Here is a 24903-nt window from a genome sequence, read left to right on the forward strand (position 1 = left end):
GAGAAAGTCCTTCCGACTCCGGTGATCGCGGCCAGCAGGCACGGCGCGGAGAGCCGGGGGCCGCAGACTGTCCACCCCTATCGGGTCCAGGCAGAACCCTCGCGCTCCACCTCCGCGCCCTCTCCACTGCCCCACTGCCTGCACCGTCCCGGGGACGCTTTGAGAGCAGGGCGGCGGGCTGGAGATGCCCAGGCCCTGCCCCGCCCCAGCCTCGCCCCGGACCCGCTCGGATGCCGCCCGGACCTCGCCAGGGATTCGACTCCTAGAGTCCAGCTCCGCCGAGCGCTCGCGGCGGTCGGGCTGGCGGCGGGGCGGGACGGCGGGAGCGGGCGCCGATGATTGGATAAATCTTCTGATTGGCAGGTGCGGGAGCCACTCGCAGCCGCCGCCTCTGACGCGGGCTACTCTCGTTAGGGCTCGGCTCGGCTCGGTTCTGCTCGGCTCGGCGGCTCGAGTGCTCGGCTCGGCTCGGCTCCGCGGCCGCGGACCGACTGACGGGCGTGCGCTGGGAGCGCGGGACGCGGGGCGCGGGCCTCGGCGGCGGCGGCGGCGGCGGCGGCGGCGGCGGAGGAAGCCTAGTGCCCCCGCCCGCCCTGTCCTCTCGCAGAGGCGGAGGCAGCGCCGCGGGCCGCAGCGGAGCGGGGCGCGGGGGGCGGCGGCGCAGGGAGGCGCGGGGGCGCGGAACGAGCGCGGCCCGCCGGGCGCCGCCGACCCGGCCCAGCGGACTGACCGACGGACTGACGGACGCGGACCGACGCGGCCCCTCCCTGCCGCCGCCGCCCGCCCGCCCGGGGCGCCCACCTCGCCGGCGCCGGGCCCGGGAGCGATGACATCGACGGGGAAGGACGGCGGCGGAGCGCAGCACGCGCAGTATGTGGGGCCCTACCGGCTGGAGAAGACGCTGGGCAAGGGGCAGACAGGTGCGTGCGGGCCGGGCCGGGGACCGGCGGACAGGGCGTTTGGGTGAGGGGTTGAGGGGGCCAGCTTAGGCGGTCCGGGGGCACCGAGGGGGACCGGCGGCACTGGAGGACCGGGGAGGACCCGGTCGCCCGGGAGTACAGGGGCGCCGGGGGACCGGGAAGAACTGGGGGCGCTGGGGAGGACCAGGGCGCAGGGGCGCACAGGCCCGCAGCAGCCGGGGAGGCCCTGCTGACGGCGCTCCGAGCGGGGGCCCCGGAAGGAGGCCGCTCCGCGCGCGGTGCTGCAGGCCCAGCCCGGCTCCGGCCGGCGGCCGCGAACAATGGGCGGCCGGGCGCCGGGTCCCGCGGCGGAGCCCCGCAGGCCGCGCGTCTGCGGTCGGCCGGGCGCGTCCCAAGGACACGCGGCGCGGACGGGGGCGCACGGGCCCGGCCAGCGCCCCTCGGCTCTGGCTGCAGGTGCGCGGCCCCGGCCTCATTGTGCGCCGGAGCGACCGGGCCCATTGTGCCGCGGGAGGAGGGGGCCGAGCGGGCGCCCATCTGCCGTCTGCCGAGGCCGCGCTAATAGGCGTGCCGCCCGAGCAGCTGCGCCCCCGGGGCCGCGCGCCCCCGGCCGCGACCCCCAACTCCGGGCGGCCGGCGGGGCAGGGAGGCCGCTAGGTGATGTCTGCGGGCCAACTGGGCCACCTAGGCCAGGCCAGGACCTCTCTCCACGGTGGGTGAGGGAGAGTGCCCAGGCCACTCGGAGGGCTGGACAGCGCCTTTCTCTCCTCCCAGCCTCTGCTGGGAATGTCTGCGACACTGCACTTCCCCAGGGAAGGAGAGGGAGGCTGGTGCTGGGCTGGAGCTCGGATATGGGCCATGGATCCTTCCAGACGGCGGTGGAGCAGACCCTCCAGCTCCGAGAGGGAGGAGGGGGCTTCCTGGCTCTTCCAGTGGTCAGGTTAGGTCCCAGCCAGGCAGCCCATCTCCTCACCCGGCTGGTGTTCAGAGTTGCTTTGTGGGAAGCTGGGCTCAGCCATTTTCTTTCTTCTCCCAGGATGAGCCTCTCCTGGCGCCCAGAGGTCCGATTGGCACTGATCTGCCAGCCTCTCTGGGAGGTCCCTTAGACCTAAGACAGGCAGGGGAACAGAGGAAAGAGAGGAGGGTGCAGCAGGCCGGGCCCACCCTGCCGGTGCAGGGTGGGGGCCTAGGAGGCAGCTGCCCTAGCAGGGTGCTGCCAGGGTGGCACGGAGGCAGAGCAGGAAGGTGGTGTTTGGGAGGAAAGTGGGCCAGCCCCTGGGTCTCCGGGGAGGGCAGTGGCTGTGGCTGTGATGTAACTAAGCAGAGAGCATGAAGGTGCCTGGGCTGGGGGTGGGCCCCCTCTGCCCACCCTGGGTACACAGCCCCCTGTGTCAACTGCTGAAGCACCAAGGGGCCCCTGGAGGTTGGGCAGCACCCCTGGGAGTGGAGGTGGCATGGCCTGGGTTCACGCAGGAGGAGGTGGCAGAGTCGGGGCTCCACTGAGTTCAAAGTAGGCATGTTTCCTGGGAGGACCGAGTGCAGTTGGTGAAATCCTCAGTGGGGGAGGTGCCTGGGGCAGCAGAATGTGGGAGGCAGTGAAATAATCTAATTATTGTACCAATAAAATGTTATTATAAGGAAACATCGGGTGTAAGTGATGACAGGAATGAATTTATGCAGCGCGTGCGCCGGCCTCCGTGGGTAGGCCTGGTCTCCGTACTCTTCATTGAGTTACACTGTCGTACAGTTAATTACAGGAGGTTCCCCTGTAATTAACAGTAGTGAATACAAAAGGGTGTGCTGTGTGTATGTGTGTCAACAGCGCGCTGCCATGTGCTGCTTAGAAAACAGCCCAGTGGTTCACGAAGCCAGCAGCCTGTCTTGGGCCTCTCCCCTTGTGTGGGGCCGTACTGGTCCCGTTGGCGGGCCAGCCCCGGGGGTGGGGGGTCTGTTAGTTCTGTGTCCCCTGTGGCCCCTTGGTGGTTGGGGCACCTGCTTCCCAGGACGGCTGGGGAGCTGGCTGTCCTGTTGGAGCCCATCTCCTCGTGCCTTCTGCTGAAGGGTCATTGGGAGTTGGGTGGACGTGGGTCCTGAACGTGTGCAAGTGCCTGGCGAGGCCACTTGGCTTACTGGCTGGTCTTCAGCACAAAATGCCAAGAGGGTTGTGATTCCCCAGGCCTGACTTTTTCCTCCAGAGATAAACGTCTGACCTTAGCTGGGGGCCGGGCTGTCTGCCACAACACCTGAGTGCAGCTGAAGCGCCCACTTCGGGATGCTGTGTGCCCCCGAGGCCCATCCTGCAGCAGTGAGGGCCAGGGTGGGGGCTGCGTGTCGGCCCCTTCGGTCCAGCCGGCTCCCCTGTCTCACGGGCGAGTCACCTCGGTCCTCCCTGGTCTGCAAAGCAGAAGCTGTGACCGTGAGGGAGCCGTTCGGGTGGCGCTGAGCCGTGTGGGAGAGCCAGCCGGCCGCTCAGCCCGTCTGTCGCAAGACAGGGCCTGTTGGAAGGTAGGCCAACTGCTGGGCCCCAAAAGACTGCCTTTGGGGTTTCAGATGAAGGGGGGAGACGCTGCAGGTGTGGGGAAGGCTGCCACCTCCGTCCGCTGGACGCCCCTCTGGTGGCCAGTGGCCTGCAGGGCCCAGGCTACACTTCCTGTTCCATCTTTTCAGTGGCGGGTGGTGTGCAGGGCCAGCTCAGCGAATGGGTGCTGTCACTCGTGGGGCTGGGCCGTCTCCCTTCTCTTGCGTCTCCCCTGCACGCTGTCCTGGGCAGCCTGGTGTGGCCTCTGCATGCAGCCCCTGGAGAACTCCTCCACCACATCATGATTTCTGGCCGAGAGATGGGGCTTCAGGGCTGGGGGGCAGGTGTCACTGCGTGGGGAGGGATCCACTGCCAAGGCCTTTTCATCTGGGAAAGCCTTCTTCAGCTGGGGTGGGAGGAGCCTGTGACGATGGGACAGGTGAGGGAGGGACAGGTGAGCCGGCGCGGGGGTGGGGGGGAGTCTGGCAGACCCTGGGGTGACCAAGGCCTGGAGTTGGATGTGGAGGCAGAGCCATAGGCAGCAGTGGGAGGGGAGGGATCTGGGGCTGGGAGTGCTGGCTGAGGAGCTGGCCCGGGGTACCAGGAGGGGCTGAGGCCGGGAGAAGGAGCCAGCCTCTCTGTGTGGGCAAAGGTGGCCAGAGCAGCGTGGGTGGTCAGCGAACACCGGCCCCGTGTGGACTGCCTATGGCGTCTGGTGCTCACTGCCACGGGCAGGCCACCCCGGCAGCCTTGCCGTGAGGGCAGAGCCTGCCCTGTGTGTGACAGGCCTGCCTCAGTGTAAAGTACAACCTGCTTCCCAACGAGGACACGGGCTCCGACGCAGCCCTGTGGTCAAGGGCGGCAGGAACGCGGTGTGCGCAGTGCATAGGCTGATGCAGACGTGCCAACAAACAGATGGTTTAGGCAGGGCTCGAGGGCAGGGGCTCGTGGGGACCGCCACTGTCTCCCCAAACCTGTGCAGTGCTGGGACAGGCCCGTGCAGGGCCACCGAGCACCCACCAGTGACCAAGCAGACAGACAGCCCTCCTCTGGCAGCACAGACCCTCCCCCAGGGAAGTCCCCTGCCCACTCCCTGGGTGGTGGGACTCACGCCTTGAAGGAGGGGCAGTTTCCCTGCAGGTAGGGATGGGAAGGTCCTGGGGGTCCCACTGTGGCTGCTGCGACTCTGAGCACCTCTGAATTTTCAGGGTCCCACCTGCCTCACCAGTGGCAGTGGTGACAGGCTCTGCAGGGGCTGTTTATAGCAGGAAGGGCCTGTCACACTGAGGGCATGGCACAGCACAGGTGCAGCAGCCGGAAATGCTCTTTGCAGGACCCAGTGTGCCCGCTCGTGGCTCGGACTGGGAGTTCATCTGCCTGCGATGTGGGTTTCCGCAGGAAGCATGGAGGCCTGGCAGCCCCCACCCCCAGGGCTCCCAGCTTGATGCAGGGGACATGAGGGCTGTGCCTGTAGGGCCTTTGCCAGTGTCTGGCTCGGCCTCTGCCCTGCCCTGCGCCCAGGGTGCAGAGTTGTCTCTGGAACCACACAGGAGCCGGTGCTCCTGGCTGTGTGTGCAGAGGCGGGGCCAGACTGGCTGTCACTTTTCCAGATGAAGCTTGGCCAGCACTGGCCACGGCCCCAGGCCCTGAGGGGCTCCAGGTCCCGCCCCATCCCCGGGCTACCAGGGGTGGTGTGGCAGGGGTACCCCATCCTCGCTGGTGGCTGATGGTGGCGTGTGTGGACCGGGGCCTCAGGGCTGGCTCCCTGTACCCCGCCCCCCCCACCTCAAGAACCACGGAGTGTTTGCGGGCTGGGCCCCACGCAGGACGCAGTCTCCCACCACCCACAGCAGCATTGGGCCAGCACTGGCCACCCCGAGCGCTCTCCCCTCTGTGCTTGCCTTTCTCTGGCGATTTCTTCTGTTTTTCACTCTCAGTGTTTAGCTGTGGGGTGACCTCTGGGCATGAAATCGTAGGAGGAGGGGGAGCTGGGGGTGTGGGGTGGGTGCCACACCGTCCTTTCCTCCCTGTCTGCGCGTGGCGCCTGCTGTGCCTGGAGCAGACAGACGGGCCTCCCTGCGCCCTGCTGCCCCGTGTTGGAGCGTCGGAGGGTCCGGGGCTGGCGCTCCCCAGGAGAAGGTAGGACACCCCTGCAGTACCTGGGGCTCCGGTTTGCAGAGCACCTGTGCCTTTGAGGCCGCCGGACACAGAACCGGCTTCTTTGGGGACCTGGGAGGGTCAGGCTGCTCTAAGTCGGCACCTCAGCTGGGTGGCAGCCCAGAGAGAGGAGACAACGACCATGGTGGCCCCTGTATGGCTGTGCCTGGCGCTGCCCGGCCCAGGACGTGGACAGTGTCCCCGCAGTCTGGAGCTCCCTGGAGGGGGGACGCTGCACTCTCCGGGGCCTGTTGCCACACAGTGAGTGTGTTTAGTGGGGTACTGTGGCGGGAGAGGCCCCTGCTGCCCTCCCGTGGTCCCGTGTGCTGCCCATGTGGGTTTGCCTGTCCAGCCACTCGGCCAGAGCCCAGGGTCCTGGTGGCCACCTTGGGACCCACGGGGCGTTTCTGTACCACTGGTCCTGGAGGCGGTCCAGGACGGCCCACAGGGGCTCTGGTGCTCTGTAGCCCAGTGGCTTTACGCCTCAGGTCCCCCTTCTATAGAGCAGGGTGTCCTGCAGCTTCTGCAAGGCTCTGGTGGCTGGGGACAGTGTTGGGCCCACCTAGGGTCTCGGGGGAGGGGAGGGACCCCTGGCACCTCCGGGTGGGTGGTCCCATGCTGCCTGGCTTTGCAGGAAGGCCTTTGCATGTGGGGAGAATTGGTGTCTCCTGAGGGCAGCTACGATGGGCCTTTCCTGGTGCCAGGCCTGGTTGGCCACTGTGTCACCTGCATGCTGGCTCGTGTGTCCAGGGTGGGCCTTCATGAGCCTGGCCCAAAGCCCAGGGTCCTGGCTAGTGAAAGCTGAGCTGCCGGAGCCCTTCCTCCAGGGGTGCCGGCTGGCCGAGCGGGGCTGCCCTGGGCCGGCTGCCTCGGACTCTGGACAAGATGGAGGCTGGGCTGGGCAGAGGCCGCAGGGACAAAGCGGGATTGTGTGGGCTGGGCCCTGAGAGCCTGCCCAGGCCTTGTTCTGCAGCCTCTGAGGGGCCAGTGTCCCCAGCCAGCAGCTGGGAGCCCCCCCGCAGAGCCGCTCCAGAGAAAGGCCCTTGTTCCTCCGGCTGGTTTTCTTCCTGCTTGTTCGTTCGGCCCTTGGAGGCTGGGCCTCGGTTTCCTCCCTGTGTGCTGGGGTGACAGCGTCTTTGGGGGAATTTCGAGGGTTTCACAGGTTGATGTGTATAGAGCAGTGGTGCATGTTCTGGGGATACTCCCCCTGGCTGGGGGTGCCGACCTGTGAGGACAGATGGCGGCTGCCACGTCCTCATCTGTATAGGGGCCTGGGGCCTGCGTGCTGACCAAGGTACCCAGAGCACCTGCACTACTGACGCCCAGAGTCCTGGAGGGCAAGGCTGGCCCTCCTGGGGTCCAGGGCGGGGGCGGGAAGCCCAAATAGCTGCCTGCCCGCGAGGCCTGAATGGCGCAGCCAGGGCCTGAGGACACGTCAGGCTGCCGCTGTGGCCCAGTGCTGTGGGCGGTTTGTGGGGGCAGCATAGGCTGCCCGGCCAGGAATGTGGCATCTGTGAGGGTGGTTTGGCTGGCATCCCGGGCTAACTCCAGAGCTGCTGGGCAGCCGCTGGCTTGGGCCGAGGGCCCGGATGGGAGGGGCTGGGGAGGCAGTGCCTGGGGGGCCCTGCCTGCTGAGGGGTGGCTGCTGGGAGCCTGTCGCGTCCCTCTCCCCGCCAGCTTCGGCTTGGACCGCAGGCAGAGTGAGTGGCGCTGGGGATGCTGGCCTGGCTGGCCTGGTTCAGGGCTCACCTGCACCCTGACCGTTTCCCTGGGCAGGGGCCTCTCCCACGGGCTGGGCTGAGACGAGAAAGGTGCTGGCCAGAGGTGGCCGCTGGGTGGGGCAGGGCGGAGAGGCAGCCCGAGGCTGGGGAGCTCATTCTCTCTGAGACATGGGGTCCGGCACCAGGTCGGGCTCATGTGTCCAGCTTCCGTGGGTGGTGACACTGCCCCAAACTGGAGCCCAGGTCTGTGAGAGGCCGCTCGAAGCCCCTCTCCGGTTTAGGAGCAGCAGGCTCTGCTGCCCCCCCACCAGACACCCCGTGTGTGGCCAAAGGCCTGGGCAGCCTCGTTGGGTAAGTTGCCTCCCTGAAGGGTAGGGGGCTGGCACTTGACAGGTGCCCATGGCGGTTTGGGGAGCCCTAAGGGAGCGAGTGTGGCCCTAAGGCCTGCGGTGAGGGCCATGGCAGGAGCTTTCCAGCCCACTCTCCTCTTTAGGATATGTGAGGAGCTCAGAGTGCGTGGGACCCAGCCGTGTGCAGCCCCTCGGCCAGCCCCACGGAGTCAGGAGTGAGCTGGTGGGTGTCCCATCCAGATCCCCTGACACACCCAGGAGTCAGCCCGACGGTACAGAGCACTGTGACCGCCAGGGTCTCTGGGTCAGCCTGTGTGCAGAGTTGAGGCAGGCCCACTGGAGTTTGGCGAACTACCCAGACTGCTGTCAGATAGTCACGTGTCTCCATGCCTCAGTTTCCCTATTCCAGCTCAGGCGTGATGGTGGGTGGTGGTTCCACGAAGGGACGTGCTTGCTTGGCACAGCTGCTGCAGTCAGCGTCACCCTTGGGCCTCGTGCTGGGCAAGGTGCCTGCAGTGGCCCCCATCTGGGCCGGGTGCCAAGGGAACAAACCAGGACAGACAAGTGTGGAGTGTGGGTGTACTCTCACCCCTCTGCGGTGGGATTTTCCTGGAGCTCTTGTTTGCAGGGTGGTGAGCAGGGAGGGCAGGTGGGGGTTGGGGCAAAGCCGGGCCACGCCAGCACCTGGCCAAGGGGTGGGGGGCGCACGGTCCCCATGCCTCAGACTGGCCCTTGCCCCACCCTGCAGGCGCTGGGCAAGTGAGGGGCTCGTCCTGTCTGTCCCTTCTGCCACACAATGCCACAGTGCCCTGGGGTGTAACCTGCTCTGCCTGAGTTCCTCCTGGGCTGACGTCTCCTGCCCAGCCTGCTGCCATCTGGGCACAGCTTCCTTTGTCCTGGGGGCCACCCAGGGTGGGGGTCTGGAGTTGGTTTCTGGGACAGCAGTGGCGTCTGTCCGAGGTACAGTTTCGTTTTCCTTTGCACACAGGCATTTGCAGACACAGAGAGGGGTGCCCAGGATCCTGTGAGCCCACCCAGCCCCAGGGACATGCAGCCAAAGGCACTCCCCCCCACACCCAATTATTTGGAGGCAAATCCCAGGCATGTTTAGCTATAAATATTTTGGGGTATGTGTCTAAAGATAGAGACTCTTTTTAAAAGCATATTACCATCATCACCCTGAGAAGTTAACACAATTTCCAAAACTCACAGAAACCCAGATGGTGGATCGACTTTAACTGGCCATTTCCCGGAGCCTGAGTCCCAGGTGGCCAGCCCGTCTGCCTGCAGCACCCAGAGGCCGGTGGGGCCTGGGGCCTGGGCCTGCCGGGCTGGGCGGCTCCCAGGTCCTGATCTGGCATCACCCGAGGGCTGGGTGTCCCCGCAGGTCAGGTGGGCCTGAGGGTCTACATTCTGAGTCCTGGGTGACACTGATGCTGGCGGGACATCACTTGGAGAAAACCAGGTGTGGTTGTGACCCGTCCACTCCTCGTTCCTGACCTCTGACCCCTGGGGCGCTTGGACAGGCGACGCCCGACGCCTGCTCTCCCTTCCATCACGCTGGTCTTCACCCTCTGGGGCGCATTGGCCCTTTCACCAAATGCCAGTTTGCGTGCTTGCTGTGGGCCTGGGGCCTGCCGAAGGGCAGAGGGACAGACAGCGTGTGAGGTGGTCAGAGCTCAGGGGGTGGCCGCGGCCCTCGCTCCCCCAGCACCGCCTCCAGCTCTCTCCTCACGGATGGAGCCCCTCTGTCCCCACACCCGGCCTGTGGCTTCAACACATGACCTCCGTGGGAGCAGTGAACGCTTGGCCACCCCTGCTGTGTCTGTTTTAGGGTTTCCTGCCTGGTGCTGGGGCTGCTGGAGGCAGCGGCACACCCCCCTTTCCTCCAGGTGGGGCTCAGGCTAGGTTTGCAGATGCCGCCCCAGCTATGCCCACACCAGGACTGTGCCAACCACCTCCGTGCATGTGGGAGCTGCTAGGAGTCCCTGGTCCAGGGGCCAGCTATCTGGAGCACTGACCCTGGAGCATGGCTGACACCTGGGGGGCTGTCAGGAGCAGGAATGGGGGCCCAGCAGCCTGGGACCCCTGCTCTCTGCACCGTCGTCCCCTCGCGGGTCCACTCTGGCAGCCTTGAGCCTCCTGCCCTCCCTCCCTAGACTCCAGGGAGAGCTGTGGCAGGCCCTCAGGCGGTGCCCCCTTCTCCTGGGGGCATGTGGGATGAGGCCAGGGCAGCAGGACCTGAGACCTTCAGGAAGGAGGGGCGGGGAGAACCGCCCTGGGCCGGGGCTGCCTGTGGGTGGGGAGCTGTCCAGCGCGGCTGTGCTGAAGTCTGCAGCTCCAGCTCCCCGGTGTTCTGGAACCCCAGAGCAGCTGTGCAGGCCTGTGGGAAGGGCTGGGGTCTTGGCAAGTCCCACGCCCATCTCCCGCTGTGGGGTTTGGTCCTGTGCCCACGAGGGCAGGAGGCAGAAGCTACCTGATTGCTCAGGGGCGGCCCAAGTCCCCCAGCCCGGCCAGTGTGCTCCCAGGGGAGACCCCGGCCCCTCGTACCTGTTTCAGGCAGAAGCAGCTGGTGGCCAGTTCTCCTGGTCTGCTGCTGACTTGCTTGTGGGCAGGGGAAGGTCAGGACCCTGCAGAGCTGACAGCGACTGTCACCGAGTGTCACTGAGTGTGGGTGCCGTGTGGCACAGAGCAACCCGGAGGCCTTGACCACCAGCCCATACTCTGCACCGTGGGGGCTCCTGGGCTACCCAAGGAGAGGCAGGCACACTGTGGGGTCGGGTCCCCTGGTTCACACCGGGGTCTCGTTGTTTGGATGTAATACTGGCCTTTCTGCAGAGTGCTCCGATGTCGGTGGCCGGCCTTGGGGTGGCGAGGGGGACCCCAGCTGGGGCCCAGCTCTGGGTCACAGGCCTGCCTGCCTGAGTGTGGACAGACGTGGTGGGCCTGAAGGCGCTGGCTGGTACCCTCCTGCTGGCCCCACCTCGAGCTCCCAGGAAGCTTCCTGCCCACACAGGGAGGGCCTCTGAGGCCTGGGGGTCTGTGCCTGCAGCCCCTCCCTGGACCTGGGGCATTGCAGGGAATTGCCAGGCCCCTGGCCCTCATCTCTGCCCAACCGTCCCAGCCCAGACCTCCACCCTGGGTTAGTTCTGGGGTGGGCCTCTCTGTTGGGAAGCTCGAGGCTGTGGGGGCGGGGGCGGGGTGTTTCCTGCTGGCGGGAGGGAGGCTGGCCGACAGCGAGGGTTGGTGCTGGCTTATCTCAGAGGCAGAGGGCTCCTCAGACTGGAGGCTTGCTGACTAAACCCTAAATCCCAAAGGATTTATAACTAATCATAAAGTGGCACAGATGGGCCATCCTCCAGCAGATGCCAGGGGTGAGGGAGGGCATCCGCATGCGGACATGGGTGGATGGCCTGGGTGCAGGGGGGCCGTCAGAATTTTGGCGGGGGCTGCAGGGCAGGTCCATCTGGCTTTGCTGCTGCCCTGGAGCCACCCGCCAGACACGGGGACAGGCCCCCTCCCGGTCCCTCTACCGGTGGGGTGCTCATACCCATGTTCCCCTTTGGGACCTCTGACCTCAGGGCCCCATGTCGTGCCACCCTCTCTGCAGCGCACACCCTCCTCATGGCATCTGTGCCCTGCCTCGGTGACTGCGGGAGGGGGACGTAAACTCCAGTTGGGTCACTTGAGGGTCAGTAGTGGTTGTCCCCACACCCAGAGACCAGAGAGGTGGCCACTCCCAACCCAGCCCATGCCATCCCTGGTTCACAGGTCACTGTGGGGACCAAACTTCCATCAGGGCAATGCTGGTGATGTCCCCACTGGGAGCCGGGCTGGGGGCAGATGACCTCAGGGGAATTGGGCTGAGGCCACGTCAGAACCTCGGAGCCGGTCAGTGCTCTGGGCCTGGCAGGGGCTCCGGGGCCTGGGCCCCTGGCTCAGAGTCTCACTCTCTGGCCCTCCATCCAGGGGCTGCAGCGTCCCAATGACCCCAGTCATGTGGTCTCTGTGACAGTCCCGCTGTGCCCAGGTGGCTCGCGCAGGGTTCTGTGCTGACTCGGACCTCGTCAGCAGCCCTTTGTCATTGCTGCTCAGGGAGGTGGACACTCAGGGCACCTCTGGGAAGCTGGCTGGGGACCGTCCTTATCTGGGCAGAGACCAAGGGGCAGCCTGGCCTGGGAGAGGCTGGGCCCCAGGCCTGTCCATGCCAGTCCAGGCTGGGTGTGGGGCTCCGCTGCTGTCCCATGCCCTCTGCAGGAACCCTGTCACTGAGGCTTGGGAAAGAAAGAGGCCCCATGGGAGTCCATCTGTCCTGCAGCAGGACTGCTGACGGCCGTCCTCAGCGACTGTGGCGGCCCTTTGGCGAGCTCTGTAGGAGTCCAGTGGGCAGCCAGGCCCCTGCGAAGGGGCTGCTGGCCGTGGGCACTCTCCCCAGGCACTGTCTCACGGGGCCTCTGGTTCCTTGCTGGGCCTTAGGGGTTCACTGGGGCGAGTCCTGTCATACCTGGGGGGCTGCAGTCCTGTGCCACCCCTGTGGGAGCACCTCTTCTCTTGGATGCCAAGTGGTCTTACCCTGGAGGGGCCAGCAGCCCCCAGAAACAGGTCAGGTGTGCAAGGTGGTGCCGTCAGCTCCGGGCAGGTACAAAGCAGGTGTTGACTGCGTGTTTGGTGTTTGGGGAGCGAGGCGCCCTGTGCCTGTGCCACTCCCTGCTCAGGAGCCCAGGGCAGGGGGCGGCCAGTCCTGTCAGTGGGCCCACGGAGCCAGAGCCGGGGACCTGTGCTGTGCTGGCAGGATGAGGTCAGGTTCTCTGGCATGTGTGGGCTCAGGACAGCTAGCCTCCGGTGGCATTCGCATACGGGACTTTGTAAAGCAGGCGTGTGCCCAGCGGGTGTGCAAGTGCAAAGGAGGCACGTGTATGTGTTGAGTGCCCTGCCTGTTCCAGTTGGTCAGTGGGTGGCAGTGGTCCTGGGGGTGGGGAGGAGGGATGTGGGACAAGCTCCACAGCCTGGCTTGGGGCTCGGGGCTGAGGTCAGGAGGTCAGGAGGTCAGGGCAGTGGTCCCCGGGGGGACACGAGCAGGGACCCACGGGGCGGGAGCAGCAGCCTGAGGTCCTGCTTTGGCCACAGGCACACAGCGGGGGAGGGGTCACTCCTCATCCTGTTGGGGCTGAGCTCATTCTGGACACTCACACCCACTCGCACCATCTCGACAGCAGGGTCCACCTCGCAGCCCCTCGAGGAAAAGACTGGCTGAGGTGACTTCCCATCTGGCTGCGTCCCTAGAGCCCCAGGCAAGAGGGCCTCCTGGAGGTGGTCTGTGGCGCCCGGGCCTGACACGGATTTGGCAGGACGTGGAATGCCTGATGTGGGCAGACGGCTCGCTGCCTCTCTCCTCTGTCACTGTCCTTCCGAGCAAGCTGCCCGCTGCCCGCTAAGCAGATTCTATTATTACCCCACGCTGAAGATGACATCCGCATGGCCCTTCTGGGGATGGGCAGGCCATGCTGGCTCCTGACCCCAGCTGGCTGGGGGGCTAGGCCGCGGGGTTCCCGCTTCCCTCCGGCGTGCAGGTAGGGCCTAGGTCTGGCTGACTGTCTGGGGAGCCGGTCCTGCTGAGGGCCAGGCGGGGACGGCCGGCACGCTGCCAGTCCGGCCCCCACGCCTTGGCGTCCGTCTCATGTGGCACCGGCTGGGCTCCCTGAGCCTGGCACCTACCTCAAGCCTGCTGCCCGGGTCAGGGGCTCCCCACGTGCAGCTGTGGAAGCTCCACAGTCGGGGTGTCTGGGCCGTGGGACAGGAGGAGGAAACCAGGCCCTGGCCTGCCTGCAGCCGTCACCCACGGCCGTTCCTCTGGGAGAGCTGCCCAGGGGCCCTGGGGGACTGGTGTCCTGGGGAGGCACCGGAGGGCCCCGGCTCACGTGCCCCCAGCTCCCCCCACGAGAGGGCCGGGAGGATGGGACACGCAGTCATCCGAGTGATTGGGGAGACTAAGTCAGGGAGAGTGTTTAAAACGTGGATGGGTGTTTTTCTAAACTAAGTCCAAATTTGACAGAGGGCAGAGTGGCCTGCTCCCCTGTGAGGTGCTCAGTTTTTTGTGATGTCCTCATGGAAACCCCCGTGGGGGACAGGAGGTGCTGGCACAGACCAGAGACGCTTGCCTGCCGTGCCGTCATTGTTGGTTCCTTCTTTCCCCGCCTGCCTGCTGGGCCTCCGGAGCCTGTGTGGCTTCCAAGGCCCACCTGGCAGCCCCCCTCCCCCCGGTGCCAGTGAAAGGGCTGCTGGGTGCTGGGGTCCCTGGGCCGAAGGGGGGTGGGTGGCCTGTGCCTTCCTCTGCTTGACGACAGGCCACGGGCCGACGTGGGAACCTGTGTCCTGTGTCGGGCTGGGGACCCAGACAGTGTGAGGGAGGGAGCTGGAGGCAGGCCAGGACACAGGGGTGTTGGGCCTCTGGGATGTGGTGCCCCCAGGTCCTGCTCCACAGCTTGGGGGCCGTGGGAGGCCTGGAGGCTTCTGGGAAGTATTTCCACACCTGCCTTAGGTCCTGAGCCGCTCAGCCTGGCTCTGTGCCTGAGGGTCCCCCATGCCCAGCAGGTGTGTGAAGTTGGATGAGGTTGCACCTGCCCCAGAGATGGCTGTCGGTCATCCGTGATGGTGTGTGTGTGATGACTCCCTTGGGCTTCCCAGGGTGGGCTTCTGACCTCATCACCATGGTAACGCCATCACCACGCCTCCATCCTGCGCCAGCTGGAGCACAGGGCCTGCCTGGCGGGTGGGAAGGCCTCAGTGCTCTGCTGGGCCGGGCGGCGGGGCCTGGACTGCAGGCTGTCCACCTCTCCTGGCGACCCTGCCAGCCAGGCACTGGGTCGCTGACGCTCAGTCGCTCCTGCTGTCCACCACTGCTCTGTCCCTCCATTGCCTGTCCCACCCCACGTCCACACGTGTCCCTGGGGCTGGCCAGGGCACTGCCGCTAGCGGTGCCTCCCGGTCACACATCACACGTCACACGGTGGCGTTCCCACTGCAGCGTTGACCCTGATGGCACCCTCCCTGAGTCCAGCCTCCTGGCACTCGGGGCCTCTCGCTTGCTGGACCCTCCCTTCACGACACCCTCTGCTGCCTGCTCCCCACAAGCCTCCAACCCCACGTCTTCCTGGGGTCCTTCAGGCCTGCCCCCCCTTTCTGTCCCCAGCCTGTGGGGCTTGGCCTGCAACCCAGCCTCAGCCCCCAGTCCTGAGGCTTCTGAAACTAGGGCACCAGCTTAAAAAAAACAATTTACCAGATTGAATTACTGGATAGAACTGGATTCAATCAAAATGTTTCATTGGTCTAATTTTACAGTATTGAATTGAAAAACCAGTTCATAAAAATCTAATGTGCTCATCTGCCACCGTGGGACTGGCGACCAGGCCACCGTGACTCTCGAGGCTCAGGAGGGGTCTCCCCGCCCAGGGGGAGGGGAGGTTCTGGGCGGGGTGGGCCAAAGGGTTGCTCTACCCAGTGCACCCCCAGAACGAACAGTTTCACAGCACTTGTGCCACACACTGAGTCCCCATGGACACCCGCCCATGCCCGCGTGTGACTGGCAGGGTTGTGGGGTCCGGCCAGGCTGGCGAAGGTGGGTGCCTCAGGTGCTGGCTCTCTCCTCCCACCTCCCTCCCACCCATGGCCTCAGGTTGGGTGTCCAGTACCTGGGGTTGTGCCCTCAGGATGCCATGCTGAGCGCACAGTAGGCGAGCACCCCCTCCAGAATGCTGGCGGGGTGGGTGGGCTTCCCATGGCTGAGGGAGGCCCGGGTGGGCACTGCAGGGTCTGAGGGAGCCCCGGCCTGGAGGTAGGGACAAGTGTCCAAGCTCTGGACTTCAGCCAGAGGACTGCAGCTGAGGGAAGAGCGTCCACCCTCCGGCCTGGCTCCAGGGTGGGTGGGCCCCTTTGGGGGCTCCTGGTACTGGGAGCTTTGGCACTGGGGCTAGGGAGGGAGGGGGAGGGGGGCCCAGTTGCATCACACAGGGCTCCTGCTGCCTGCGCGGTCGCTATGGCAACCTGGTGCTGCTGAGGCTGGGCGCCCCTACTCTGTCTGCTGAGAGGGAATCCCCTCCCCCTCCGTTGGTGGCCTCCCCCGCCAGCCTGGGGGTGGTGCAGCCGGGGAGGAGGGGTATCCCACTGCCTGGAGCTTTTGCAGCCCTGAGTCCCACCTTGTGGGACGCAGTCCAGTGTCCACACAACCCAGTGAGCCGGCCCAGGGCAGCGATTAGAAGAACTGGGTGGATGCAATTTTGTGGGGGCTTCGTGCCACAGCCCCAGGCTCCTGACCCTGCCTCCGGGACCCCCAGGAGTGGTGGCCCTTAGACGTGGGGTCCCTAGGCAGGAAGACAGGACAGGCTGGCACCCTCCTGCTCCTGCAGCCCCCACAACTCTGCCTTGAGCACCACCTGTCCCCCCACTCCCGGGCCGTGCACCTGACCTGGAGGGCTGTGGCCGGGCTGGGGACCATTCACGGCCGGCCGCCCGGTCCTCGCGTCCCTCTCAGGTGACCAGGTCCTGGCTGGTGTGTCGGGCATTAGTGTTTCTTTGAGGAGGTAGCTCCTCCTTGGTTCCCGGGAGAACAGGCGGGCGTTGGTGGCTTTCTAGGGAGCTGGTCAGAGCCCCTTCCACACAAAGGGTCATGTCCTGTCTACCCGCCTGTCACTCTCTGGGGGAACCAGGGCACTCAGTTACTTCTGTGGCTGCCTGCGTGCTGGGGGTGATGCGTTCATGTGACATTCCAGAGAAGGCAGACTGTGGATACTGGCAGTGACCTGACAATGCGAGGTTGACAAAGCGGCACGAGGACACATGAGGAGGCGGCCATCACTGTCCTGAGGGTGGTACTGGTTTCACGGGTGTGCGTCCAGGTAGAAACTGACAACTGCACTTAGACATCGTGTGTCGGTGACACCTCCATGGGGAGAAGAATGGCTGCGAGGGGGCTGCTGGAGAAGCAGGTTTTAGGGAGCAAACCTGGGCTCAAAACACAAAAGGAAAAAGATCCCATGAGCTCGGGCCCTGACCTGCGGTCACCGGGGTCTGCTGCTCGCACTGGCCGCCTCAGGCAAGTTGCTGCACCTCTGAGCCCAGGAACTTCCTGCCAAGGGACACTCATGGGGGTGTGAGCCTCGCGGAGGTGTGAGCAGTGCCCCGGGACAGTGACGTGACCGTGGTGACGTGCTTAGACAGAGCACTGGTGGTGGGGCTGCTCTGTGTTTTTGTCACCTCGACTGCCCCAGGACCTCTGGGCTTCGGTGGCCAGTCCCCCACTGCAGAACGCGCCGCCTCCTCAGCCCATCGGGACTTTATCTGGGGCAGCAGGTGCAGGTGGGGCCCATTCAGTGGCCAGGACTGACCCTCTGCCCGGGAGTCCCCCAGCCTGCCTCGGGATGGCAGGGCAGGCGGCTGGCCTCTGGGGTTGGGCCCTCCCTGGTGGGGGCTCAGCCGGGGAGGTGAATGAGGGACAGCACCGGCCACCAGCCACCCCCCAGTGCAGACGGGTACTGGGCCTGGGCAGGGTCCAGAGAAGGGGACTCTGGAGACTGGAGTCAGGGGGCTTCGCCTGGCCTTTTGTGTGGGAGGCCCCCTTGCTGGGGGCTGCAGCCAGTGGACTGCTCTGAGCCCACCGCCCAGCAGAAGGAGCCAAAAAGAAGGGGGGGTACTGAATGCCGCCTGCCTTTTCTGCTCCTGTCGCCATGGCAACAGATGGCAGTTTGGCAGGGGAGAGGAGGGGGAGGGCTTTGTACAAGGCGGCTCAGACCAGCTGGGGAGCCTTCAGGGTGGGGGGTCGGGGTCTGGCCACCAGGCTGAGCAGGCTTCACCCCTCCATCCCCCAGAGCAGCTCCCATTGCGCTTCAGGGTGGGTTTAGACACACACCCATCTGAGCTTCCTTTCTCTGGGGCCTCACCCCTGCTCACAGTGGCCAGCTGGCCCACTCTCACCCACCCCTCCCTGTCTCCTCACCCCTGGGCCAGAGGGCCAGTTGGAAAGAGGCCAGTGCCCCCATCTGGACAGCCCGTGCACCTGGGTTGGCACCACATAGAGGCTGCAGCTGGGCACTGGGTGTGGCTGTGCCCTGGCCGGCTCCCTGGCCTGGAGTTGTGGAGAAGGCCTGGCTAGGGCACAGCAGCCCCACCCCTGTTGGGCCACTGGCTGCAGGGGTGCCCACCCCAGGGATGAGGGCCCGCCCCTAGGCACTGCCCCATGACCGTGTCCCAGCCAGCCCTGGGGCCATACATCCTCCTCCCTCTGCACCTGGGAGGGCCCAGGCTTGGCCCAGGAGGGGGCAGGAGAGGGGCCAGGCTTTGTGTATGGAGGGGAATCACCTGGTCTCACGGAGCCCGAACCTACCCCCCGCACCCCTGCACCCCTGGCTCCTGTGGCACCGACCTCATCCTGCTCCAGGCCAGGCTGGCTCTTCCTGCACGAGTAACTTCCCCTCTGCAAGCTCCACCCAGGCTCTGCTTTAGTTCCCTGTATGTGAGCATGAGTCCCTGCACGTGCACGAGGCTGAGCGTGAGTGTATGAGACGGCCCCCTTCCCGGGGCCCGTGCACACTCACCTGTACCAGGTGAGGCCCAGCTGCGCGGTTCCCTGCTGAGTGCTAGCTCCTGAGCGGAGTCCTTGGGCCTAGCCCTGCCCACCCCATGGGCCAGGAGACTGCTGGCCACCGGCCTGTCCACTGAGGGGACAGGCTGACCAGCCAGTCTGACATCGAGACCCTGTAGTTGCACTCAGAGCTCCGCCCGGGGCTGGTGGGGGGCCAGGGCAGGCGCTGCCTCCTGCCCTGGCCCACGAGGTGCCGCTGGTTTGGGAAGCCCTGTGCCCAGGTGGAGCCTGCCACCCTGGCCTCCTGGGAAGGATGGGTGGCTCTGGGGCTGGTTTCTCTGGCATCCCACGGCCTCTAGGGCTCTGGCTGGAGCAGGTGGGTGCAGCAGGTCCTGCCCCAGAGTCTCTGTGCTGGCCCCAGTGCCTGTAAGCTCCCCTGGGGCCCCAACCATCACGACACACTGGCAGTGCCCCCTCGCCCCACAGCCTGTAGCCCGATGCCTCCCAGAGGTTTCCTTGGGACCCCCAAGGGCAGCCTTGTTCCTCTGAGTATAAGCCCTGACCCCCACCCACTCTTCTCAACCCAGGGAACCTTGCTCTGTCCCCTGCCTCAGGTTGGGGAGCCCCCCTTGCTCTGCCCCCTACAGCCCCTTGGGGAGCCCCCCAGGGGGGACTGTCCCAGGACAGGGTTTCCCCATCAAGGGCCTTGGGTTGGCTTGGGGGATAGAGGGGAGACTGACCTTCCTGGGGAAACCAGGGGCCTGGTGACAGGGCCCGTGCTCCTCCGCCAGCTGGTCCCCCCTCAGGGTCGCCCATCCCAGGCATGCTGATGTCTGCCCCCCAACCCAATGTGTGGGTCCCAGCTCCTTGATAGACACCCTCCAGGTCAGGAGGGGACTGGGCCTGGGGCATCCGGGGCTTATGGGCTCAGCCCTGTCTTGGGCTCTGTGTCCCACCACCTGCTGTCTCCTGATCCCATGGAGTCCAAGTGGGTGCCTTCCCAGGCAGAGCTGGGGGGAGCAGGAGGAGGGTTCCTGACCTGAGTGCGGGGTCCGCGGGACCTGCCCCCCCAACACTCCACCAGCCCTCATACCACCTTTGGGGGCCCTGTGGCTGAGGAGCGGGAGAGCTCGGCAGTGGCTGTGGCCCTCGGGGAAGGCGCAGGGACGTCCTGTGCAGTACGCTGGCTGCTGGTCCCAGCTGTGGCTGCAGGCAGAGAGGATATGGCCACCTGGCTGGGCTGAGCCATGGACACCAAGGCCAAGGGCAGCCCCGGCCAGTGACCAGTGCTGCAGGGCAGAGGACTGGGGCCACCCTTGGTAGCCAGAGACTCATCGTTGGGGTGTGGGGTGTGAGTGGGGCTGTCCTGACAGCTGTGTCTGGCCACCCCCACTGGACGGCCCTTCCCTGAGGGCTGGGTGCCCTCACATCCTGGACACTAGAGCTGCCATTTCTGAACAGCCCTTTTTAATACAACAAAACCGTGTTCTGTAATAGTCATGTGACAGGCAATGAGAACGAGTTTTTCTCTCCATCTGTGTGCAGCCGCTGCTCAAGGTAGTTCTGTACTTAGTTTTTACCCATTTGGGCAACAAGAGTTTCAAGTCCGAGGCCAGCTGGGACCCAGAATAAGATGGGCAGAGGTCCTTACTGACTTCATGGCAACCCTGGCACACAGCGTTCCTCCCCTTGGGAGGGGCTCTGTGGCGCCCAAGTGGCTGGGGCCACCCTCGCGAGGTGGGAGGGGGCGAGAGGCTCTCTGGCCCACGTCCCGTCCGGGGAGGCGAGCCCGCACCCTCAGGGGTGGTGGTGGTCTCCGTGGCTCCGTTGACTTTTATCAAGGTGGGCACTTATTTTAGCAACACGCACGTGGGCTGAAATGGCACCTCACCTTGGTGAGGGACGAGCTTTTGTGATTCCCGACCTGGTTCTTCAGTAAAATACAGTAAAAGTTGGCGCAGTACATGAGGTGAGGAAATAGCTGCACGCAGTGCACATGCTCCGCCTTCCACCTTCACCAGAGAGATCACTCCGCCAAACTCCTGTTGGGGTGTCCAGCCTTGTTCTCCACTGCCGTACCCATCTTATCATGAGCGGTGACAGGGGCGGGTCCTGGTCTGCAGCCACACCCAGGGGCCTGTTCCTGGAACTGTTCCCAGGGCCTCTGAGGTGTGCCTATTGGTTGACTCTCAAAAGTAAGGCGCCATGAAGCGGGTTTGCGTAAGTGTCCGTGTGGGAGTGTCGTTCCGTGCTGGGCTGGGAGTGTGCAGGATTGCGCGACGGGGTCATGTGACCACCTAGAAGGACGATGGGCCCTCGTGCCTCGGCGTCCTGCTCTGAGACCTGGTTTCTATGCATTTGGGAAAATCAGGGGTTTCAAAGTCCGTTGAGTGGATTCTCTTTTCTGACATCCCACAAATGTTTACATGCGTGCCAATCCGTTTGCATCACCACGACTGTCTCCAAGAGCCCTTTGGATTTCCTGGAGTTCCCAGCTGCCTTTCTTTTCTCATTGCGCTATTCACTATCAGTTCACTTAAATATACATATGTAAAGAGGCCATCACTCTCTCAAGTGCCTTTTTTCATGGTGCGCTCCCCAGACGCCCACCAAGCTTTCCCAGGGCCCACTGCTTCCTTCTGGTCAACCTCCTCATTTTGCCAGCTGACTTCCTACAGGGAGTCAGATGGGAGGACGTGCACTGAGTCTGAATGTCTGCGCTCAAGGTGCCTCACGGGAGCCCTCTGCCCCCAGCGCTTTGGAGACTTTGCTCCATAGCTCTGACCTTCCCTGGGGCTGATGGGAGGGAAGACAGTCCGACTGACCTGCCCTTTTCCTTGCCCCCAGTTACAGCAGAGCTGCTCCGAAGTGTTTTTCTTATTGAGCTGACATGTTTTCCCTGCATCTCTTGACCCTGCCACGCTAATCCATGCCACGTCCAAATCCATGATCACGTCACCGTCCTTACCCCGTCGGTCGGCAGCGTTTAACAGAGCTGAGTCTTGCCTTGTTTTCCTCCCTCCACTTAGCTTACGAAGTTCCACATGCCTGGCACTAGTGGGGACCCAGTGAACACTTGCTGAGTGGGTGGGTGGAAGGAGGGCTGGGTGGGGGGCGGATGAAGTAAGCTGCTGGGATCTCACTTTCTAGAGACCATCACATTGTGGGATGGGCAGTCCACGGGCTCTTTGGCTCTGCTTGGGACATCATTTCTTGCATAATGTCCCCTGTCCACTCTCAGCTACTCCCTGTGGTCAAATATTGGGCTTTCTGGGTTGCTCATCTCAATTGTTCTGTGCTCTCTGTCTTCTTACCTCTTGGGGCATTTCCCCATGTGTCTAGTCCTTATGTCAGCAGTTTTTTCCTGCCAGTTACTATTTATTGTCTTTAAGACCTTTGGCCTTTTTCTGGTTTTCCCATCCTTTTTGTAGACTTCTTGTTTTATAGATGTAGCAACTTACTAAATTTTGGTAAGTCAATGCAATAAACACTAAAAGAGTTTTTAGATATCTGTTTGTACAGGTTCAGTTCTGTTTCTTTCTCGACTTGCTCTAGGAGCCTGTGGTTGGCTCTCTACCTAAACGAGGAGGCTGGATGGGTGGCGTGGCACCTTCTGTGTGAGACAGGAATGTTTTCTTGGCTGGGTCTCTCCAGGGGAGAGCCCTGCCCAGAGCTTAGAGTATGGTGTGTCTTGTGGGAGCGTGCTGCTGGGCAGAGAGGGGGCATTTCGATCCCTCAGAACGAGGAAGATTGGCTCAGAGCGGCTTCCTGGCTGCCGTGGCACTGGACGATGCCCCTGGCTGCTTCTGTCTTGGCATGGAGAGAGGGACGCCAACCCACGCTGTCCCCCCTCTGTTTGCAGCCCCACCCGCACACCTGACAGTGACAACTGAGCCTCTCTAGGGTCCCCTGGAGACCGGCAGTCCTGACTGTTGTCCTGTTCCCTGTCACCTGCCCCCTGCTTTCCTCCTTCCAGAGGTTTCCAGAATGTTTTGAGATGTCTCCTTTCCACTGCCAGTCTCCCTCTTTTTTAATCCAGAGGGTGGAGTCAATAGGAGGCAGACACAAAGGACCTGGGTCTGTGGGGGGCAGGCACTGGCCCCAGCCCGACTCCTCCCAGGGTCCCCCCCACCAAGCATCTTCTGGCCCCTCCTTCCCCAGAACTCCACGCAGCTCTGCTTCCTCCTGGATCACCTGGGCAGCAGGTCCTCTGGGGACCAGTCCTCCCAGCTTCCCTCTCTGGACCCCTGTCTCCTGGCGGCCTGCTTGGGAAACGCCCCCGGGCACCTCACTAGCTGTTTCAGGGCCCGTGGCAGACTCTGGGTGGGGTAGGGTCTGCCCCCTGCCCCTGAACCCAGAGGCCTGGTGCTCGGCAGCCCTTGGAGCCCAGCAGGTGCCCAGCATCTTGCCCCTTCGCAGCTTTGACCTTGGGAGCCTGGCCTGAGTGTCAGATGGGGGAGGAGGGCCACAGCCCCCCAACCCTCCCACGGGATCCTGGAATGAGTTCTTAATCCCGGACTCCAATTGGTGGTTTCTGTAAGCACCTCCTAATCAGTGTAGAACTGAGAGGGAGCTTTTGGGGAGGGGCCTGCGTGCTCATCCTCTGATTTTTCAGGGACTCTCGTTCCAAGTCCCTGCTGCTGCCTTAGGGCCCCCAGCTGGGCCTCTTGGTGGGTGTAATCCCAGGCTGCCTGTGGGGGGTGGGGGAAGCACAGTGGGATGCTCAGGACTGCACAGGTGTGATGGGGGTTCTCAGCTAACCTGTACCACAGGCAGGAGGCAGTGTTAGGACACCCCTGAGGCTGGAGGGGCCACCGGAGCCCCCACCCTAGGAGGAGTGGGGGAGCCAGGCTTCACAGCCTGGGCCCTGACTGCAGCCGTCCACTCAGTCCTGAGCTGCAGAGATGGCTGGCTGTACTTGGGGAGGGCCTTGGGGACCGACCGGAACAGCCCTGCTTATGTAAGGAACCAGAACCAGAATGCCTCTTCCCCCGCCCCCATCCCATGTCCCTTCCTTGCTTGGATCAAGGGCTGCCCAGGGGGTTCCAGTCAGTCCTGCCGAGAGGTCAGGTCATTTCGGGGACTGCAGGTGGGGAGGGGAGGAGCTGGGCAGAGGCGGCCTAGCGGCCCTGGCACTGTGAAATATTTCAGGGCTTAATTAATTTAATTTGAGAGGTTCCTTTTCAGAGCGTGAACAGTTGTCTCCCAAGAGACACGCGCTGCCTGCCCCTCCCGCCCGCCTGGCGCTGGTGGGCAAAGCAAACAGCGGAATCTGTAAGAGGGAGCGTCCTGGGGTTGCCCAGCCTCCCTCCCTCCCTCCCTCCCCTTGCTCCGGAGCCCCTCCCCCCCCCATCGGGGTCCCCTTCCTGACCGCTGGAGGAACTTGCGTGGGTGTGAACCAGGAGCCCTGAGCGTGATGGAGTGTGGGGGTGTCACTGGGAGCTGCGGCAGCAGGGCCCTCACAGGAAACGTGGGGGCACCCAGCAAGGGTGCAGTGGAGGGGGCTGCCATGCAGAGCTGGGCGGGGCGCGGGATCCGGCATCCCCCAACGGAGGAGGAGGAGGTGTTTGGGGAGCTCAGAGCCCCAGGAGAGGCTGGAGAAGTGGGGCGCCTGCTCAGCACACTAAGAGCTGGGGCAGGGTGCGCGCGGTGGGGAAAGGAGGTCGGTTGGGCAGGGGCGCGGGGAGAATGCAGCGGGGCAGGCTAGCGAGGCGAAGGAGAGGCGCTTTGATCTCTGCGGCAACCCCTCGGTGGGCCAGGCAGTCTGAGTACGCGGAGGCCCCTGCGGCGTCGCGGAGCTGGGGAGGCGGCCTCGCAGCGCGTTTGTGTGCGGAGCCCCGAGGCGCGGAGTACTTGCGGTGGGCCTGCTGGGCCTGGACGCCCCCTGTGCTGGGACCCGGGGAGCCCGGGGTAGGTGGGGCGGTTGGATGCTCTCTAAGCCCGGAAACCCAACCGCTGGCCCTGCGCTCCTCGCTCCCCAGGCGGGAGAGGACTTTGAGGCCACAGGTGAGTGCGGGGCGTGGACCTGGCAAAGGAGAGGAGAGGCCAGTGGTGATGGCTGAGGCTTGGGCTGGGTGATGGCGGCCCCCAAACCGTCTTCCAGCGCCTGCGCCCGTCTCCCCGTCTAGGTGCCCGGCCAGCTCTCCTCCAGTCGGAGGGGCTTCCTGGGGCCGGCCCGCGGTGGGGGTGCGCGGGTAGAGCCTGTCCCGCTGCCAGCTGCGGGCCGAGGGCGGGGCCTGCGGACAGCCATTTATTTGTCAGGGGCGATGCCCACTACGCGCCAGGTCCCACGAAGGTTAGGCCTACAGCCCCCGAACTCCCCCAGCCCAAAACCTGGGGACCCTCTCCCCCATAGAACGCACGCCGCACGGTCGGGTGGTAAGCAGTCAGGCGAGACACAAGACAGTGTGCTGACAGCCAGGTACCTGGGCCGCTGTCGTGTGTGTGTGTGGGGGGGGGGCAGGCGTCTGTGAATGTGGGGCGTTGGCCTCAGCGAGGCCCACATCTCACAACCCCCACCTCCCACCGCGCCCACCACAGCAACGTGGACGCTCTCCCTGCACGGTCACCCTGTGCTGGCCTTGGAGGCGGCGCTGGGCCAAGACCCGGAAATCCCTCCATCTCACAACCCCTGCCGCGGAGGGGCGAAAGGGCAGAGGCGCCA

General features: G+C 64.7%; 1 protein-coding gene across 18 annotated transcripts in view; it reads left to right on the top strand.

The window, feature by feature from the left end:
- Nucleotides 1-428: 428 nt before the first annotated feature.
- BRSK2 (BR serine/threonine kinase 2) overlaps nt 429-24903 on the top strand; it is a 54228-nt gene continuing 29753 nt past the window's right edge. For 10 of the 18 annotated variants that reach the window (XR_004424424.1, XR_004424423.1, XM_033120769.1 and 7 more), the window contains exon 1: nt 732-920. Coding sequence is in view for 12 of the 18 variants with exons in the window: in XM_033120769.1 (XP_032976660.1) it covers nt 827-920 (94 nt within the window). In the remaining 6 variants the exon portion in view is untranslated. Of the gene's footprint in view, nt 921-13216; nt 13237-24224; nt 24246-24903 lie in introns of those variants that run through there. The other 8 variants (XR_004424425.1, XM_033120762.1, XM_033120772.1 and 5 more) reach the window with 5 other exon arrangements.

This window comes from Rhinolophus ferrumequinum, chromosome 11 (genome assembly GCF_004115265.2).
Source record: "Rhinolophus ferrumequinum isolate MPI-CBG mRhiFer1 chromosome 11, mRhiFer1_v1.p, whole genome shotgun sequence".
Classification (NCBI taxonomy): Eukaryota; Metazoa; Chordata; class Mammalia; order Chiroptera; family Rhinolophidae; genus Rhinolophus; species Rhinolophus ferrumequinum.